General features: G+C 42.7%; 1 protein-coding gene across 3 annotated transcripts in view; it reads left to right on the plus strand.

The window, feature by feature from the left end:
* Positions 1 to 12,397, plus strand: part of LOC110162537 (CSC1-like protein 2) — a 64,547-nt gene extending 52,150 nt beyond the window's left edge. For 2 of the 3 annotated variants that reach the window (XM_055158162.1, XM_055158163.1), the window contains 6 exons: positions 1 to 123; positions 1,610 to 1,715; positions 2,817 to 2,984; positions 4,214 to 4,329; positions 9,001 to 9,084; positions 10,613 to 12,397. The exon at positions 1 to 123 is cut by the window's left edge and continues 40 nt beyond it. In XM_055158162.1, the coding sequence (XP_055014137.1) occupies positions 1 to 123; positions 1,610 to 1,715; positions 2,817 to 2,984; positions 4,214 to 4,329; positions 9,001 to 9,084; positions 10,613 to 10,822 (807 nt within the window). In that variant the 3' untranslated portion in view covers positions 10,823 to 12,397. Of the gene's footprint in view, positions 124 to 1,609; positions 1,716 to 2,740; positions 2,985 to 4,213; positions 4,330 to 9,000; positions 9,085 to 10,612 lie in introns of those variants that run through there. The other variant, XR_008632828.1, reaches the window with a different exon arrangement.
* The last annotated feature ends 6,678 nt before the right edge of the window (positions 12,398 to 19,075 follow it).

Raw genomic sequence — 19,075 nt, forward strand, 5'->3', positions numbered from 1 at the left:
TACGTGATCGCCTCTGCGTTCATCGGAAACGCCATGGACCTGCTGAGGATCCCGGGTCTGATGATGTACATGATCCGTCTGTCTCTGGCCCGATCCGCCGCCGACCGCCGCAACGTCAAACGAGTGAGGAACAAAAACACAAACACTGGGGCTGGGTGATAAAAAATATTTTTATATTTTTGAGTTAAATGCTTTACGTTACCTACAACAGGCACAGGTCTGTTTCACGAAATTGATCAATTCCATTTCACCAAATGACATTTTTCATAGATTTTCATTCTAAACTGGTTTATACTTCATCAAAGAGAAACAAAAGCTTCAGTGTCGACTGTTCACATGAGAACAGATTTAACTTTGTGATACTGAATGACACTGATGAAATATGCTTTTGGGGACTTTATTTAAAAGTATTTAAAAGTTTTTTTTTTGTGTGTTTGTGTGTTAATTTTGAAAATACTTTTATATGTTCAGGTCAAGGCTTTTAAAACTAGAAAAGCAGTCAGAGAGCGCAGACCTCCGCCAAGGACTACCCCCATTTTTTATATACATTGTGATAAAATCAGTCTTCTGGATCAGATCTGGATCAGCCTTTGGAATATGAAAGAGGATCCCATTGTCCATCCCTGAGTCAAATTTCATGGGGTTTGGTCAATAATTAACCGAGATATTGAGAAACAAAATTTTTGGCCCCATTTACCACAATGTTAACTAAAATTTCAAAGTGATCCAGAATCCAGGATTTCTTCCGGATCAGCCCCAAAATGAAATCACTTCTTCCTTTTCACATTTCCAACAAATCCTGAAAATTACCTCTGCCAAGGAGGTAATTTTGCCGGCGTTTGTCTGTTTGTTTGTTTGTTTGTCTGTTTGTCTGTTTGTCTGTTTGTCTGTTTGTCTGTTTGTTTGTTTGTTTGTTTGTTTGTTTGTTTGTCTGTTTGTTTGTTTGTTTGTTTGTTTGTTTGTTTGTTTGTTTGTTTGTTTGTTTGTTTGTTTGTTTGTTTGTTTGTTTGTCTGTTAGCAACATAACTCAAAAAGTTATGGACCGATTTTGATGAAATTTTCAGGATTTGTTGGAAATGTGAAAAGGAAGAACTGATTTCATTTTGGGGCTGATCCGGAAGAAATCCTGGATTCTGGATCACTTTGAAATTTTAGTTAACATTGTGGTAAATGGGGCCAAAAATTTTGTTTCTCAATATCTGGGTTAATTATTGACCAAACCCCATGAAATTTGACTCAGGGATGGACAATGGGATCCTCTTTCATATTCCAAAATTGAAAGATACGACACAAATATTTATGGAAAACACAATTAATATGAGGGGGACTGTAGTCCGTGTGTAGTTGTGTGTTCTGACTCGTGTGTGTGTAGTTGTGTGTTCTGACTCGTGTGTGTGTGTAGTTGTGTGTTCTGACTCGTGTGTGTGTAGTTGTGTGTTCTGACTCGTGTGTGTGTGTGTGTGTTCTGACTCGTGTGTGTGTAGTTGTGTGTTCTGACTCGTGTGTGTGTGTAGTTGTGCGTTCTGACTCGTGTGTGTGTAGTTGTGTGTTCTGACTCGTGTGTGTGTAGTTGTGTGTTCTGACTCGTGTGTGTGTGTTTCTTCTTCAGCATCAGGCGTATGAGTTCCAGTTCGGGGCGGCGTACGCCTGGATGATGAACGTCTTCACTGTGGTCATGGCCTACAGCATCACCTGCCCCATCATCGTGCCCTTCGGTCAGTGTCACTCCTCTGCTCCTCTCTGCTCCTCTCTTCTTCCTCCTCTTGCTCCTCCTCCTCCTCTTCCTCCTCCTCTTCCTCCTCTGATCCTCTCTTCTACATTCTCTGCTCCTCCTCTGCCCCGTCCTTCTCTCCTCTCCTTCTGTCCCTCCTCTCCTTCTCTGCTCTGACCCTCTTCCTTCGCTACTCCTCTGACCTCCTCCTCTTCCTCCTCTACTCTTCTCCTTTTCTGACCCTTTCCTCCTCTCATTCTCTTTCTTCTCTCCTCTCTTCTGTTCTCTTCTCTTCTTCTCTCCTCCTCTGCTCTCCTCTTTCTTCTCTCCTTCTCTCTTCCTCTTCTGACCCTTACATCCCTCCTCTTCTCCTCCTCTTCTGAGCCTCTCTCCTCCTCTTCCTCCTCTGACCCTCTCATGCTCCTCTATTCCTCTGTTCCTTTGATCCTCTCCTCTTTCTCCTCCTCCTCTTCGTCAGGTCTGATGTACATGCTGCTGCCTCGTCTTCCTCTTCCTCCTCTCCTCTCCTCCTCTCTTCTCCTCCTCTTCTCTCCTCCTCTCCTCCTCTAACCTCCTCTCTCCTCCTCTCCTCCTCTTCCTCTTCCTCCCCTTCCTCTTCTGAACCTCACATCCTCCTCTTCTCTTCCTCTTCTGACCCTCTCATGCTCCTCTATTCCTCTGTTCCTTTGATCCTCTCCTCTTTCTCCTCCTCTTCCTCCTCCTCCTCTTCGTCAGGTCTGATGTACATGCTGCTGCCTCCTCTTCCTCCTCTAACCCTCCTCTCTTCCTCCTCCTCTTCCTCTTCTCTCCTCCTCCTCCTCTAACCCCTCCTCTCTTCCTCTTCCTCCTCCTCTAACCCTCCTCTCTTCCTCTCCTCTCCTCCTCTCTTCCTCTTCCTCCTTCCTCCTTCCTCGTCTCTCTTCCTCCTCCTCTAACCCTCCTCTCTTCCTCCTCTCTCTTCCTCTTCCTCCTCCTCTAACCCTCTTCTTCCTCTCTTCTTCTTCTTTCCTCTCTCCTCGTCTTCTTCAGGTCTGATGTACATGTTTCCTCCTCTAACCCTCTTCCTCTCTTCTTCTTCTTCTTCCTCTCTCCTCGTCTTCTTCAGGTCTGATGTACATGCTGCTGAAGCACCTGGTGGACAGGTATAACATGTACTACGCGTACCTGCCGTCCAAGTTGGATAAGAAGATTCACTCGGGGGCGGTGACGCAGGTGGTGGCCGCGCCCATCCTCTGCCTCTTCTGGCTGCTCTTCTTCTCCACCGTCAGGACAGGTGCGGTCCTGTCAAATCACGGTCAAAACAGCAGGGAGAAGACTGAAAAAAATACACAAAAAACTCATACAAAACATATTATATCTGCAGAAATAAACCAGGACTAAACCAAGACTAAACCAGGACTAAACCAGGACTAAACCAGGACTAAACCAGGACTAGAGTGAGACTAGAGCGGGACTAAAGCTGGACTGAACCAGGACTAAACCAGACTAAACCAAGACTAAACCAGGACTAAACCAGGACTAAACAAGACTAAACCAGGACTAGAGTGAGACTAGAGCGGGACTAAAGCTGGACTGAACCAGGACTAAACCAAGACTAAACCAGGACTAAACCAGGACTAAACCAAGACTAAACCAGGACTAAACCAGGACTAAACCAGGACTAAACCAGGACTAAACCAAGACTAAACCAGGACTAGAGTGAGACTAGAGCGGGACTAAAGCTGGACTGAACCAGGACTAAACCAAGACTAAACCAGGACTAAACCAGGACTAAAGCTGGACTGAACCAGAACTAAACCAGGACTGAACTAGGACTAAACCAGGACTAAACTAGGTGTAAACCAGAACTAAATCAGGACTAAACCAGCATTAAACTAGATCTAAAACAGGACAAAACTAGGACTAGACCAGGACCGAACCAGTACCAAATCAGGACCAAACCAGGACTAAACCAGACATAAAACAGGAACTAAACCAGAACTAAACCTCAAGCATACTAGGGCTAAATCAGGACTAAACCAGGACTAAACCAGGACTAAACCAGGACTAAACCAGGACTAAACCAGGACTAAACCAGGACTAATCCTTAAGCAAACTAGAGCTAAATCAGGACTAAACCAGGACTAAACCATGACTAAATCTCAAGCAAACGAGGATTAAAACTAGGACTGATCCAGGACTGAACAAAGACTAGTTCAGATATAAAACAGGACTAAACTAGGACTAAACCAGGACTGAATCAGATCTGAACCAGGACAAAACAAGCTTTAAAACAGGAACTAAACCAGGACTAAACCATGACCGAACCAGGACTAAACCAGGACTAAATCAAAGATTAAAACAGGAGTAAACCAGGACCTTAAACAGGACAAAACTAGGACGAGACCAGGTCTAAACCAGGTCTAAACCAGGTCTAAACCAGGTCTAAACCAGGTCTAAACCAGGTCTAAACCAGGACTAAACCAGGACTAAACCAGGTCTAACTCTCGTGTTTGGTCTCAGGTTTTGAAACCCCGACCTCGATGTTCACGTTGGTGGTTCTGGTCATCACCATCGTCGTGTGTCTGTCCCACGTTTGCTTCGGTCACTTCAAGTACCTCAGCGCTCACAACTACAAGGTACAACAAATACTGCAAATACTCTGTACTCACAACTACAAGGTACAACAAATACTGCAAATACTCTGTACTCACAACTACAAGGTACAACAAATACTGCAAATACTCTGTACTCACAACTACAAGGTACAACAAATACTGCAAATACTCTGTACTCACAACTACAACGTACAACAAATACTGCAAATACTCTGTACTCACTGTGAGGAAGGATGTGCTTCCTAATCGAATTAATGTACTGGATAGCTAAGTGGGAACCCACAGCAGGTGATCGGTAAGAATCACTTTGATGCTTGACTTGATTGGAGGATGTTTATTGGAGGCTGTCTGTATGGGTATGTGTGTGTGTGGTTCTGAAAAGACAAGAAATACAAACAATAATGAATAATGTAAATGTATACAATATGAACCTTAAAAAAACTATACAAATAACATGTAACAACTGAAAACCCTAATAAACATGGTCAAACTGACATATATCACTATATATACATATATATGGCACTGTCAGTTTCACCAGAAAGGCAGAAAACGAATACTACTGAAAATACAAGAGCTCCATCTGGTGGTCGCAAAAATAGATAACAGGCATGGCTCCCTCTGGTGGCCACGAAGGTAAATACAATACCTGCTCGAGGCCTGCCTAGCGAGCGCGTGACAAGGCTTGCCTCGAGCCTACAACCAATTAAGAACCACGCCGTGCATGGGTTACATAACTACGAAATTAGCGACAGAATACGAATACTCGGTATCGGTAAATGGAAATCAACTAAACACGGCAAGGTAAAACACAACATTATACGTATAATAACGAACAAGGCTAAAGGAAAAGTAGGCCCAAGCTAACAACAAAGTGTAATAAGAACAAATGATATAAAACTCACTCTCATTGACACACATTCACTTACTTGCATAGAACGCACACACTTCACACAATCAGAGGACAGCAAATACAAAAAACAAGCAGGTAATAACAGCGCCACTAAACACTGCTGCTTGCATCGAACTTTTCAACTAACAACTAGCTGCAGGCTGAAGAGTCCAAGGCATCTTCTGATTGGACGAGAGTCCAGGTGAAGCGAGGTGCACGGCAAGGGAGGAGAGAGAGAGTGTCAAAGTCTGTGGCCACAAGGGGGCCTTTTCTACACTCACAACTACAAGGTACAACGAATACTGCAAATACTCTGTACTCACAACTACAAGCGTACAACAAATACTGCACATACTATGTACTCACAACTACAAGGTACAACAAATACTGCAAATACTATGTACTCACAACTACAAGGTACAACAAATACTGCAAATACTCTGTACTCACAACTAGAGCCCGACCGATATATCGGCTGGCTGATATTATCGGCCAATATGGGCACCTGGAGACATATCGGCTATCGGCCGATATGCTTGCTGATATGGGCCGATATTTCACGTGGGCATGTTATACCTCCTTATAAAGCTTAGACTCTCTACATTATGTTAATTTAATCCAATTTATAGACAGATCGATGTCCTAATATGTGGCTCCGCATCAGTATTTATTTGCGGTGTAATTTGTGTCTGTACTGTCCCTGAACACACCCCCAGAGTGACGTCACTTCACTCGTGTGTGTTTGTTTACACCTGCAGTGGTGCGCAACACTGAGATTATATTCTTTTATGGACAATCGGTTTGAGTCTGGATTAAAAGGACATTTATTAGTGCAGACTTGTGATGTGTGAGGAGGAGCCTGTGTGAGCGGTGAGTGTTGGAAATATGTCGACTTTGAAGGGGTTATCTGTTAGCGATTAGCTGCTGTAGCTCCCGCACATAAACAGGCTGTTTTCTATTGGCTTATTATAAAGTGACTGTATTGTCCGTACATTTGCTACTGGACCAGCATTGATATGTAAAAAGAGCTGTGAATAGACGTGTGAATGATCCACATTTATGCATATAATTAATTACCGCGGTGCGCACGTTTTTACGGCTAAAGGCTAATAGCGGTAGTTTCTTTTTCTAGCTAGGAGTTATGGGTCGGTCGCGATCGAAGCGGCTCTTAGAGCCGGCTCTTTGTAGTGAACGACGAGAGCATGTTTTTTATTGGGAGCCGTGTTTTCTCTTTTTCTCACTTTTTCTCTTCAAGCCGCTTGTAGACCTGTAGTTTGACAGCAGCAGCGGCTGAAAACGAAACGTTCAGAAATCTGCGTGTGCATAGGATTTTTTAAAAAAGTGCATATTTGGCTGTAGTTCAACATAAAATGAATAAACCAGGACTAAACTTGGGCTCGAGTGAAGGAGAGACCGAGTCCCGACACTCAGACCTGGTTAAGTTCTGGTTTAGTCCTGTTTCACACATGGTTTAAATCTGTTTTAGTCCTGGTTTAGTCCTTTTTCAGTCCTGGTTCAGTTCTGGTTTAGTCCTGCTTGCAACAAAACAATCTCAAGAGTCGCTTGGGAGCCGAAAGAGCCAGCTGCTTTAGTGAGCCGAGCCAAAAGAGCCGGTTCTCCCCCCAAAAAAAACTGGAATACCCATCACTAGTAGCTAGAATGTGATGCAAAAATGCCATTAGGCCAAACTACTGTATGTAAATATGATGTAAATAGTCAGAATAACAATAAATGTTGCCTAAATAAACCCAGTTTAGAATCCACTAGAGCCAAACCTAAGTTTTTTAAACAATTCAAGATTTACAGTGAATTTTTACATCACTAAATATATCGGTGATTATATCGGCAGCGCCAACTCCCATTATATCAGTTTCATATCGGCCACAACAAAATCCATATCGGTCGGGCTCTACTCACAACTACAAGGTACAACAAATACTGCAAATACTCTGTACTCACAACTACAAGGTACAACAAATACTGCACATACTATGTACTCACAACTACAAGGTACAACAAATACTGCAAATACTCTGTACTCACAACTACAAGGTGTAACAAATACTGCACATACTATGTACTCACAACTACAAGGTACAACAAATACTGCACATACTATGTACTCACAACTACAACGTACAACAAATACTGCAAATACTCTGTACTCACAACTACAAGGTACAACAAATACTGCAAATACTCTGTACTCACAACTACAACGTACAACAAATACTACAAATATCATGTACTCACAACTGCAAGTACAAAATATACTGCATATATGTACTCACTTATTCAGTATATGACGGATGGAACAATACTTTTTGGGAGTCAGTATTTATTGTGGAAACATTTTCTTTGCACTAGTGGGAAAGTTTGGTTGTTTTTCTGTTTTACAATGAGCTGTAGAAATTGAATTCTAAACTTCTATGATTTGTTATAGTTATTAGGTACACAAACTAATTTCATACTAACTTCTTTAGATGCTCTTAAACAGCTGTTTTTTTATTGAAGCTCCTGTTCTAACAGATTTAGAATGATTTTTGGTATAATTCTGCTCTTGGGTTTTTGGGTCAGTGGGATAGATTAGTTTAAATATTATTATTTATTGTTTATTTAATTGAACAATATATCAGTATCACACTTTAAAAACAATAATGTGACAGGCCTAATACTCACTACACTACAGAGTACTCAGTGTACTGGGTAGACTGCCATATTTTTCGGACTATAAGTTGCACCAGCGAGGGGAATTTATTTTATAAAATCAGAGACAAAGAACCAACATTTCCTGTGTAAAGTTTTAGTAAAAACAATAGAAGAGAGAACAACAGACTGTTAACGTCACATATGAACAGTTCTTCAGATAAACTATAACATAAACAACAGAACAGAACAAGTTTAACAAACTCTCCATCTCACTCCAAATCACTAAATCCATTCAATTCTTCATCCTCGGTGTCACTTCTGAACAACTCCTCGACCTCCGGAGGTAAACGTTGCGCCGCAAACTCTTCTGTGTCGCTGTCGTCAGACTCAGCATCAGTTCCAGTTAGAATTATTCGGGTCTTTCTGAATCCCGACAGGATGGTTTCAGTGTCACTGAAGTCCAGGCTTTTCAGTGGTACAAAGTACACACTCAGGATACTGCAAAGTACATCAGATTACACTGCCACACACTCACTCATTCTTTTGTTGGTTACACAGGATTATGTTCTATCCCAGGGGCGTCAAACTCATTTTGGTCCGGGGGCCGTATTCAACCGACTTTGATCCCAAAGGTCCGGATCAGAAAACTCATGACATATAAACCCCAAAAATAACAATAAGTTCAAATATTTGTGCAGAGAAACACAAATCTATTACAGAAATTTTTTTAATTGATGAACTCTTTCTTTTACAAAATATTATAATATTATGAACAACCTGAAACTTTAAGAAAAATGCAATTTTAACACAATGTCACTTTTCTCATGTTGGACATTTTTCTGATGAGGGTGTCACGGTCAACAGTCAAAACGATCGTCCTTTAAGAGCGTTTGGAAAGAGACAAGTCTTCATTTGTGCTGCTCTGGTGGGAGGGGCCACGTACAGAGACGCTGGAGACGCTGCTGTGATAAACACCGCAGAAAATTAACAAGATTTTTATAGAAAATATAATTAAAATATTTTAGTAGAAAATCAGCCGAGGGCCAGATTAAAGGTCTTGGAGGGCCGGATCTGGCCCCCGGGCCGCATGTTTGACACCTGTGTTCTGTCCGGTTTCCAGACAGTGTGTGAGTGTTTCTGTGTGATTTCAGATCGACACTAAAGAAGCCGACGTGGAGACGGTGGAGAACGGACGACCAGCACGAAGCACCACCTCCCCCACCGCCAAGGCCCCGGTCAGGAATAAAAATATACTCCTCTACTCTGCTCCCCATAAACACTTACTCACAGACTGTATTTACATGCACATAGCCACTGTGAACATGGACACACTTCTGGCTCCATTGTCTCTGACTCCAGCTCACCTTTTATTGAAAAACCGCGGGCCCTCTCTGCGTAACTGCTGCTGTCAGACTTCGTATTTTGGTCTTAAAAATGTTGTATTAACCCACTCTACATGATGCTTGTGCTTTTATTTAGCTATTTTGTCCCTAAATAAAGATATGAACATTAATAACAGACCAAACAGTTGACTACTTGATGGGTAGGACATGTCTTTAGTCGATGAAAGGCCGCCACACTTTACAGGCACCCGGAGTTCAGGGAAGCGTCACCCGACTTTTTGTCTTGGTGTGTGATTTCGAAGCCGCTGCCTCCTCGTGTGTGTCAGTGTCAGACTGTAACCACCAAACATAAAATCGTGTATTTTAAGTCTCATCAGGTTCTCCTCGTGTCTGTGGTGTGCGCTTTTTGTCGCGCATGTAAAATCTTTTAAGACTGAAAAATCCTGTAGTGTGTGGCGGTCTTAAGAGTTTCTTTAGTTGACTACAGACGTACTTTGCATTGGGAAAGCAGTAATTTTACTTAAATAATTGCAGTCTACAATTGAATTTTGCAAACTGTGATATGATACAGTTATAAAACAAATGCTCAGTCTCTAACTCATCTCTTTATTCTCTCTCCTCTCTCTTCCTCTTTTCCTTTCTCCTCTCCTTTCCTCTCATCTCTCCTCTCTTCTCCTCTCTCTCCTCTCCTCTCTTCCTCTCTCTTCTCTCCTTTCCTCTCTCTCTCCTCTCTTCCTCTCTCCTCTCTCCTCTCTTTCTCTCCTCTCCTCTCTTCCTCTTCTCCTCTCTCTCTCTCTCTCTCTTCTCTTCTCTCTCTCTCTCTCTCTCTTCTCTCTCTCTCCTCTCTCTTCTCCTCTCTTCCTCTTCTCCTCTCTTCTCCTCTCTCCTCTCTCCTCTCTCTCTCTCTCCTCTCTTCCTCTTCTCCTCTCTCTCTCTCCTCTCTCCTCTCTCTTCCCTCTCTCTCCTCTCTCTCTTCTCTCTCCTCTCTCTCTCTCCTCTTTCCTCTCTCTCTCTCTCTCTTCCTCTCTCTCTCCTCTCTCCTCTCTCTCCTCTCTTCCTCTCCTCTCCTCTCTTCCTCTCTCTCCTCTCTCCTCTCTTCTCTCTCCTCTCTCTCTTCCTCTCTCTTCTCCTCTCTCTCTTCTCCTCTCTCTCTCTCCTCTCTCTCTCTCTCTCTTCTCTCCTCTCCTCTCTTCCTCTTCTCCTCTCTCTTCTCTCCTCTTTCCTCTCTCCTCTCCTCTCTCTCTCTCTTCTCTCTTCTCTCTCTTCCTCTCTCTTCTCCTCTCTCCTCTCTCTTCCTCTCTCCTCTCTCTCTCTCTCTCCTCTCTTCCTCTTTTCATCTCTCCCCTCCTCTTTCCTCTTTCCTCCTTCCTCTCTCCCTTCTTCTCTCTCTCTCTCTTCCTCTCTTTTCCCCCTCTTCCAGCCGGGGCAGGCGCAGCAGCAGCAGTCCTACATCGCGCAGGTCCTGCAGGACCCGAGCTCGGACGAGCCGGGTTCGGGCAGCGGCGAGGACGACCGCGGCTCCTCGCAGGACGACGACATCATCAACGCCAACAACTCCATCAACAGCATCAACGAGGCGGACTTCCAATCCGGCGAGGACAGCCTGATCGCCAACGAAGTGCGCCACTGACATGAGAGAGGGGAGGGGCCAAGCGGAGAGGAGGAGGAGCCAAGAGGAGACGGAGGGGAGGAGCCTAACGGAGAAGAGGAGGAGGAGGAAGAGGAGCGAAGAGGAGGAGAGGAAAGAAGAGGGGGCGAGGCGGACGGAGGCGAGGGCTCGGACAGCGGGTCCTTACGAGAAGACGCCGCCCTGGGCCTGGAGATGGCGCTGTTGTCTCCCAAACCTCCCGCTCCTCGAGACGCTCCCGACGAGGACCACAGACCCGAGGACAGATGACATGAAACGATTGTGTTCAAACTTCAAAACTTATGCAACAAAAAAACTGAAAACGGAAAGAGACGTCCACCAAAGTCCAAAGTCCTCATTTCACCGGTGAAGCCCCTCCTCGCGAAAGAGTCTGCGGCTGCACGAGACGCCAGGGCGATGTGCTGATTATTGACACTAAAGGAAATTAAAGCAGGATTTTGATCAGTTTTTTTAAACGTGTGTCTCCAGACGTGAGGCAGACGAGTTCAGATCAAATACAGCTGATTCTACGTCCGTGTACCTTTCGTTCTTGTGAATTTTTGAAAGAACGGAAAACAGTTTGTTGTTTCATTATTCCGTTTTTGTGTCAAACAAAAAAACAAAACAAACAGATTTCAACCTCGATTTCCAATATTTAATTTAAAGTTTATTCCAAATCGGTCAACAGCGATCAAAAAATAGTAGGGCTGGGCAAAAATAGAAAATATGAATCGCGTGAGTTCCTGAGTCACGCCGACAACGACATAGTGCGAAGAAGAAGTTCAGTAGAAGTCTTGTGGCTTAAAGACGAACAAGACAGGAGGTGGGAGGGTGGGGTCGAGTTCACCGAGACAAACTGGGACGATGGGAAAAGCTGCTACGAATTGACTTCTGGGAAATTAGAGGTGTGGTTGAAGTGAGTTGTGGTTCGCTCATGAGGAGGAGAGAGCGGTTGAGGATTAATAACACTAAATCGCATGTTATTTGCAAAACCAATTAATGAATTCCAGTAGCGTATAGTGATTTTTACTGGAAATGTAAACAAAAGTGCCACATTTGTTGTACGAACAGTATTTCTTTACACAGGAGCAGGGCACTAGTTTGTAAAGTTCACGTTTATTCTTCTTCCTTTGGAGAATCTCACTCAAAAAAAGAACCAATTTCAGTGCAGTTTGTCTATTTCTCAATTTCTAGAATCTGACTTTGTGGGGAAGCTGACCAAAGTGGTCAAAGAAAAAAAAAAAGTCCCTTTACCAAAATATTTATTTGTTCCTTCACCGTGGAGTTGTGGGCAAAATGAAAAAAATACATATTTGGGTCCAGTCAAGTGGTAACGGAGGGAAACAGGGGCAGATTTTTGACATTCAAATGTCTCTTATTCAGAAACTAGAGGAACTATTGAAATAAGTAAAGTATCAGAATGTAGGAAAGAGTTACACTCCAACAGGGTCAAGTTAAACCTGTGAGATTCTTTCAAGTTGTTGACAAAAAATTAAAAAACTCATGTCGGTAACAGAGGGAATGAAATATGCAGCACTTTTTGGGCAATAAATCCAAACAGTGATAACTCTTGGTTCTCACTTACATATCCTTAACAAACTGGTTTGAATATTTGCTTCATATAGTTTTCTACCATATGGTACAAGATTAGGTTGAAAAACCTCTTACTTTTTGACTCATGAGATTTTTTATTAAGAAAGTTCATGGTAACGGAGGGAAAAGTAACGGAGGGAAAATTGTACAAACAAGTAGAAGGTGCAGGATTTTACATAATTTGTCAACTTTTTTCTTCTGAATACTTTAATATTACTTCAAAATGAAAGGAAACTATTTCTATAAAATATGTCAGTCCTTCCAAGAACATTTTTATCATTTTAAATACTTTTTTTTTTTTTTTAAATCATGTCCCTTCATCAACAGTTCAAAGATGGAATAACACAAGATATGATGAAATACATCCATTTATTTACATGATTTTCAGGTCTTTGAAATTTGGGAAATAATTTTTGTTCCATGTTTCATACATGGTCTGTTTAAAACATATGGAACTTTAGAACCAAAAATGGTACAGAAAAAAGGTCAACAGTTTCATAAACTAGAGTACATATGTATCTGTTCAATACATTTTTATATCAGATGCATTAACTTGAATTTTTGACCTTGGTGTTTACTTCTGCTTGACCGGGCCCATTATCAAAAAAATAACTGTGCTTAAAAAAATCCCAAAAGCAACAGAAATTAATGAAACAAAGGAAAATACTGATGGTGAACAACCCCGAATGGCTAAACTGCTCCCACATTTATAGTACCCAGACAGGAAGTCCCTCCCCCTGGGTTCACACCAACACACACAGGTTAGTCCGTCTTATTAACTTCCCCGTTTGTAGATGTGCTATAATTATATTTTTGTATGAGGACCTAAATCCCCTTTAAATTAAACAGAAATAAATAAACTAGAAACACTGAAACCAAATCCTACAAACCAAATCCATAAAACAAAAAGAACTGAATCCGAGTCTTGGTCTGGCCCAAAACCTGCCCCACGCCCCCTTTTTGTCTCCAAACCATGTGGAGTCGCAGGTAAAATGAGTAGATACAACCAAATAAAATGAATTTAAAGTAACTCTGTGAATAGTGATTAATTTAACTAAACAAAGACTGAATAAAACAAACCCGGGACAGTGTTATTTAGATGTTTAGTTGACTTGATGTAAATGAAATGAAAAGTGAAGAAATAGGGGAAAAGGCTCTCTTTGTCTTAACAAATTGAATTCAAGATCTAAAGTGCATGTGATCAGCAGCAGGAAAATAAAGTGTTCAGTGTCAGTCTAGTAAATCTCACATTTTGCAAGTAAAAGGGTGTGTGGGGGATTTATCTTTAGGTTCTTTAGGTTTAGGTTCCCCTCCAGCGCACGTGTTTCAAGAAACTGATGTGCGAAGTTTTTGTTCTTTTATGTGACTGGTGTTATTTGGAAAAAAACTTGGAAATTTGGAAAATGGAAATAGAGAATCAAAATCTGTTTGTTTGTTTGACACTAAAACGGAATAACTGTTTTCCCATTTGATTGTTTTTCGTTCTTGATTGAAACTCAAAAGAACAAATGTCACACGGAGGTTATTTACGTTATAATTTGGTGTTTTGGTTCTAGTCCAGTCCGAAAACGGCTGAAATCCTGTTGGTTTAAACCTAAAAAGCCTCTCTCTGTTCTAAAAAGACACTCCCTGAACCATTTAATCCGCGCTCGAGCTCAGGATACAAGCTGTTCCTTTAAGAAAACCCCAAAACTGAAATTCTCCAGACGTTTTCCAAAGTCAAACCGAGCTCCCCAAAGTCTTTCGAACACGTTAATCGCGTTTTCCGATGTGATATTGCAATAATGGAGTTTTGCCGCGCAGCCCCGTCTCCTCTTTCTCCTCTGTGACTCTGAGAAGAAGCCGAAGTTGGTTCTTAAAAGTAAAACTGTCTCTACTGGACTCATCTCACCAGCACAGGACCGACCGACCGCCCGCCCTCCTCTTCCTCAGCCGGACCCTCTTTCCTCGTCTGAACCGAACAAAACGAAATGGCCTCTCTCTCTCTCTCTCTCTCTCTCGCTGTCTCTCACGTTCGCGCTCGTAACGGGACATCTGACCTCTGAACTTTGACTCTGCGAGCTGGCGCTGGGTCGCTATGCCGCGCTCTGTACAGAATATTATGGAAAAACCCCCTCTTCCTCGCTCTCGTCTTCACCACTTCTTGTTTTGTTTTTTTCGCGTTGTTCCCGGGTTTGATCTTCTGCTGTGCCTGGACTGGACTCTGCGCACGACAAAAACAACAACAACAAAAAAACACAGCAATTTGTTTTTTGTTAAAGCTCGTTTACACCAAATATTATAAAGCGGTTATGCAAAATGGACTTTTAATTAGAGTTATAGTCGTTTTCCGTCTCATTTACCGTCGTTTGAAGTCGTGTTTAGAGTGATTCGTGCATGTTTGAGTAACCTTTATCTTCCTGTTTTCAAGACGTCATTGCTTCGATCATCTCCTGGTTTTGACTTCCACTGGTTTTTCTGTACTTACTTCGATCTATAGTTTTATTTTCTTGATACGTGTAGGATTCTGCAGCGTCGCATTGTCATTTTGGGACAAATTTGGTACAATTAAGAGGTGCTAAGCAATTGGTCTGATTTAAAACAAAAACAGAAAACAATGAACGAACCCAAAACGAACCCGAAACAAACTCGAAACAAATTCAAAATGAACCTCGAAACAAACCCAAAACAAACCCGAAACGAATCTGAAATGATCCCAAAACGAATCCAAAATGAGCCCAAAACAAATCCAAAATGAACCAGAAACGACCCTGAAACAAACCCGAAATGAACCCGAAATGAGCCCAAAACAAACCCAAGATGAACTTGAAACGAACCCGAAACAAATCTGAAACGAACCTGAAACGAGCCCAGAACAAACTCAAAACAAAATTAAAATGAACCCGAAACGAACCTTGAAAAAAAAACCTGAAACGAACCTGAAACAAATCCAAAACAAACCTGAAACGAGCCCAAAACAAACTCAAAACAAAATTAAATGAACCCGAAAGGAACCTCGAAGCGAACCCAAAACAAGCCCAAAACAAACGCAAAATGAACCCAAAATGAACCAGAAATGAGCCCAAAACAAACTCAAAACAAAGGCAAAATGAACCCAAAACGAACCTCGAAACGAACCCAAAACGAACCCGAAATGAACCCAAAGTAAACGATTATTGTACGTTTAAAATCGTGAAATCCTCACTATAACTTTTGGTGTAAACTGCTTCGATACACAAAACAATTCCTGTCTTTTTTAGTCGTTTTTCTCCAGATTTTTCGTCCTCCTTCATCGGAACCTCCTCGAACAAAAGCCAACTTTGCGTAGTCCTAGTCGCCGCCTTGCTCAACAGCACCTCTCCCTTTCACCTCTTTTGATTTCCCGTTCGTCGGAGTCGAACCCGAGACTCGCTGCATGAATGTGGACTGGAAATCTGCAGCTTCCTTTTCGGACCGTCTCACCCGGGCTACCTTAAATCAGTGTTACAGGAGAAGTAGGATCTCAGCCGGACTACCTTAGATCTCTCCGGGATTAAGGGAGCAGTGAGATTTGACTTTGTGAATATTCAAGGACCCTTCGGCGGGACTTTGGGGTGGATGCAGAAGAGCAGAGCTTTTCTTTCGAACAATCTGCCCGGAAAAAACAAACTCGATGCGATTTTTATTTGGATAATTTGAGTGTAATTTTTTGCCGTGTGTCTGTGTTGCTTGATGTTCCTCCATTTTCTTCCAGGCCAAGTCTCGGCAGAAATCACACCGACCGAAAAGAACGTCGTGGTTTTTCTAGAGACGTTAAAAAGTAGAAAAAAGTACAGTTGGTTTTCTGCGTTTGACCCGATTTTCAGTGTCTCTGGACCATCTCTAGATCTTGGTCAGGACTTTCTTTGCTCGAGGATTTCACTTTTTGTGCAAGTTTTGATGGAGAAAATCAAACGAAACTCGCCCAAACGCAGGTAGAAAATGCAAACTCCACACGGGAAAAACTCGAGATTGGAACCCAGAACCATCTCGGTGTGAGGTTCTGTCCGTGTCTGGGTGAGTTTCGGTTTAAGTAAACAAAAAAAAAGTGTGGTGACGATTCTCAAATTTTGGAAAAGTTTGTGAAGAAAATCTGTTGGAAATTACAGTAGGGAGAATTCTGTCTAAAAGTTGAGCACAATTTACACAAAAGAAACACATTTTCTCCAATATTTTAAACATAATTTCAACAAAATAAATGTGTTTTCTTATATTTTTATTTGTCAAATAATAATTAGTAGTCGAGGAGTTTCGGACGAGTGCACAATATGGTCACGATTTCCAAACAGAGTCAAATTTGGAATAAAAAAATACAAGTACTTTATAAAATCTTAAATATAAAAATCTTAATTGTGTTTTAGTAAAATGGGTTTTCTAATCTGTCTTAAGAACTTTACGCAACTACACAAAAACATAATAAAAATCCTCCAGAGAGTCTTGAAACAGCTGGAAATATGAAGTCCCTGCTCTAGTCCTGGCCTAGTCCCAGGTCTGGTCTTAGTTCCTGGGTCTGGTTCTTGGTCCTGGTTTAATCCTAGGTCCTGGTCCTTGGTCCTTGGTCCTGGGTCCAGGGTCCCGGATCCTGAGTCCTGGGTCCTGGGTCTTGGTCTTGGTCTAGTCCTTGGTCCTTGGTCTGGTGCTGGTCTGGTCCTGGGTTCTGGGTGCTGGTCTGGTTCTTGGTCCTAGGTCCCGGTCCTGGTCCTGGTGTAGTCCTTGGTCTCAGTCTGATCCTCGTTCCTGGTCCTGGTCCTAGGTCCTGGTTTAATCCTAGGTCCCAGTCCTGGTCCAGGTGTAGTCCTTGGTTCTGATCTGGTCCTGGGTCCTGGGTCGTGGGTCCTGGATCTTTGGTCCGGTCCTAGGTCTTTGGCCTGGTACTTGGGCTGCTCTTAGGCCCTTGGTCCTGGTGTATTCCTAGGTCCTGATTCTTGGTTTTGGTCTGGTACTGGTCTAGACCTTGGTCCTGGTCTTGGTCCTTCACCGACACTGAAGCGCGGGTCAAATACAGAGGCCGTGTTTTCCTTTGGGCGCTGATGATTTCCAAGAAGAAAATCGTTAAAACATCAGTAGAAAACTTTGTACATGACAGAACTTGGTCTCGGTCCAGGATCCGTGATCCTCTCGGTCCGTGATCCTGCGCAGACTTGGCCTGAGGTGTACAGACTCATCAGACCCGACACGTTGTCACGGCGACGTACTCTCGAGGATTTTAAGGGACCGTGTTTTGTCTGGACTTTTAATGTTTACATGATTTAACGTGAGAAAGAGGCAATCGCTGAACTATGAAAGCTGTAGACCCCAACTTTATTTATTTATATTTATTTATTTATTTATTATTAAGACGTCGGCAGTGGTTAAACGGTACGACCGACATTAGGCCGTCTGCGCCTGTTTGAGTCATTTAGCGATCTCTCAAACCCTTCTTACGGTTACTCGATCCACTCGCACATTTCACAAACAGTTTCAACAATAGAACGATAAAATAAACGCTCAGATTTAACCGCACTAGTCTCAAAACAATAAAACCAGTAAGATAAAATAAGAGCAAAACCATAGAATAGCAACAAATAAACAAAAATTCGGTACGAGGCTCCGCCCACAAACCCACGTCGCCCACGCTCCCACGTGACAACTCTTCATAAATACACAAAAGCACGTCGCAAAACTGTTCGTACAACTGTTCCGATGTGCGGTGGTTTCGTTGCTCTGAAGGGGGAGTGACTTAGCGTGGGGAGCAAAGGGAGATTTTCAAAATAAAAGTTAACATACGCCACGTTTACATGAGAGCTTTTATTACGATTAAAAATTATTTAATTCGGAATAAAAATTTATTCCGCTTTGAAAAGACAATTTAAACACTTAATTCCTTGGTCCTTGGTCCTGGCTGGTCCATGGTCCTTGGTCCTGGTCCTTGGTCCTTGGTCCTTGGTCCTTGGTCCTTGGTCCTTGGTCCTTGGTCAAGGTTTAGTCCTAGATCCAGGTACTGGTCCTGGTGTAGCACTTGGTCCTGGTCTGATACTGGTCCTTGGTCCTGGTTTGGTCCTTGGTCCTTGGTCAGGTCCTAGGTACTGGTCCTTGGTCCTTAGTCCTTAGTTGTAGGTCCTGGTCCTTAGTCCTGGTCTGGTACTGGTCTGGTCCTGGGTCCTGGTCTGGTCCTTGGTCCTGGTCCTGGGTCCTTGGTCCTTGGTCCTGGTCTGATCCTTGGTCCTGGTTAGGTCCTAGGTCCTGGTCCCTGGTCCTTAGTCCTTGGTCCTTAGTCCTTGGTCCTGGTTAGGTCCTAGGTCCTGGTCCTTGGTCCTTAGTCCTTAGTCCTTGGTCCTTGGTCCTTGGTCCTTGGTCATGGTTTAGTCCTAGGTCCCGGTACTGGTCCTGGTATAGTCCTTGGTCCTGGTCTGGTACTGGTCTGGTCCAGTCTGAACCCTTCCCCACCCACAAACACTGAGCGGAATTAAATAAAGACAATTTAACGAGTTTTCCATGTAAACCTTAATTCAGAATTATTATTTCCACGTAAACGAAGGAGAATATTTTAATTCCAAATGATCAAATTCAGAATAATTAAATCGGAATTAAAAAACATCAAGTAAACGTGGCCTTAGTCATCTCAATGTGTGTTAGCGTATTAATACCTCATATCTCGTCTTTAAAACCATTATTCAGTCATGCGTG

Source organism: Boleophthalmus pectinirostris, unplaced genomic scaffold, assembly GCF_026225935.1.
Source record: "Boleophthalmus pectinirostris isolate CB_2022bp ecotype Guang Dong unplaced genomic scaffold, ASM2622593v1 HiC_scaffold_22, whole genome shotgun sequence".
Classification (NCBI taxonomy): domain Eukaryota; kingdom Metazoa; phylum Chordata; class Actinopteri; order Gobiiformes; family Gobiidae; genus Boleophthalmus; species Boleophthalmus pectinirostris.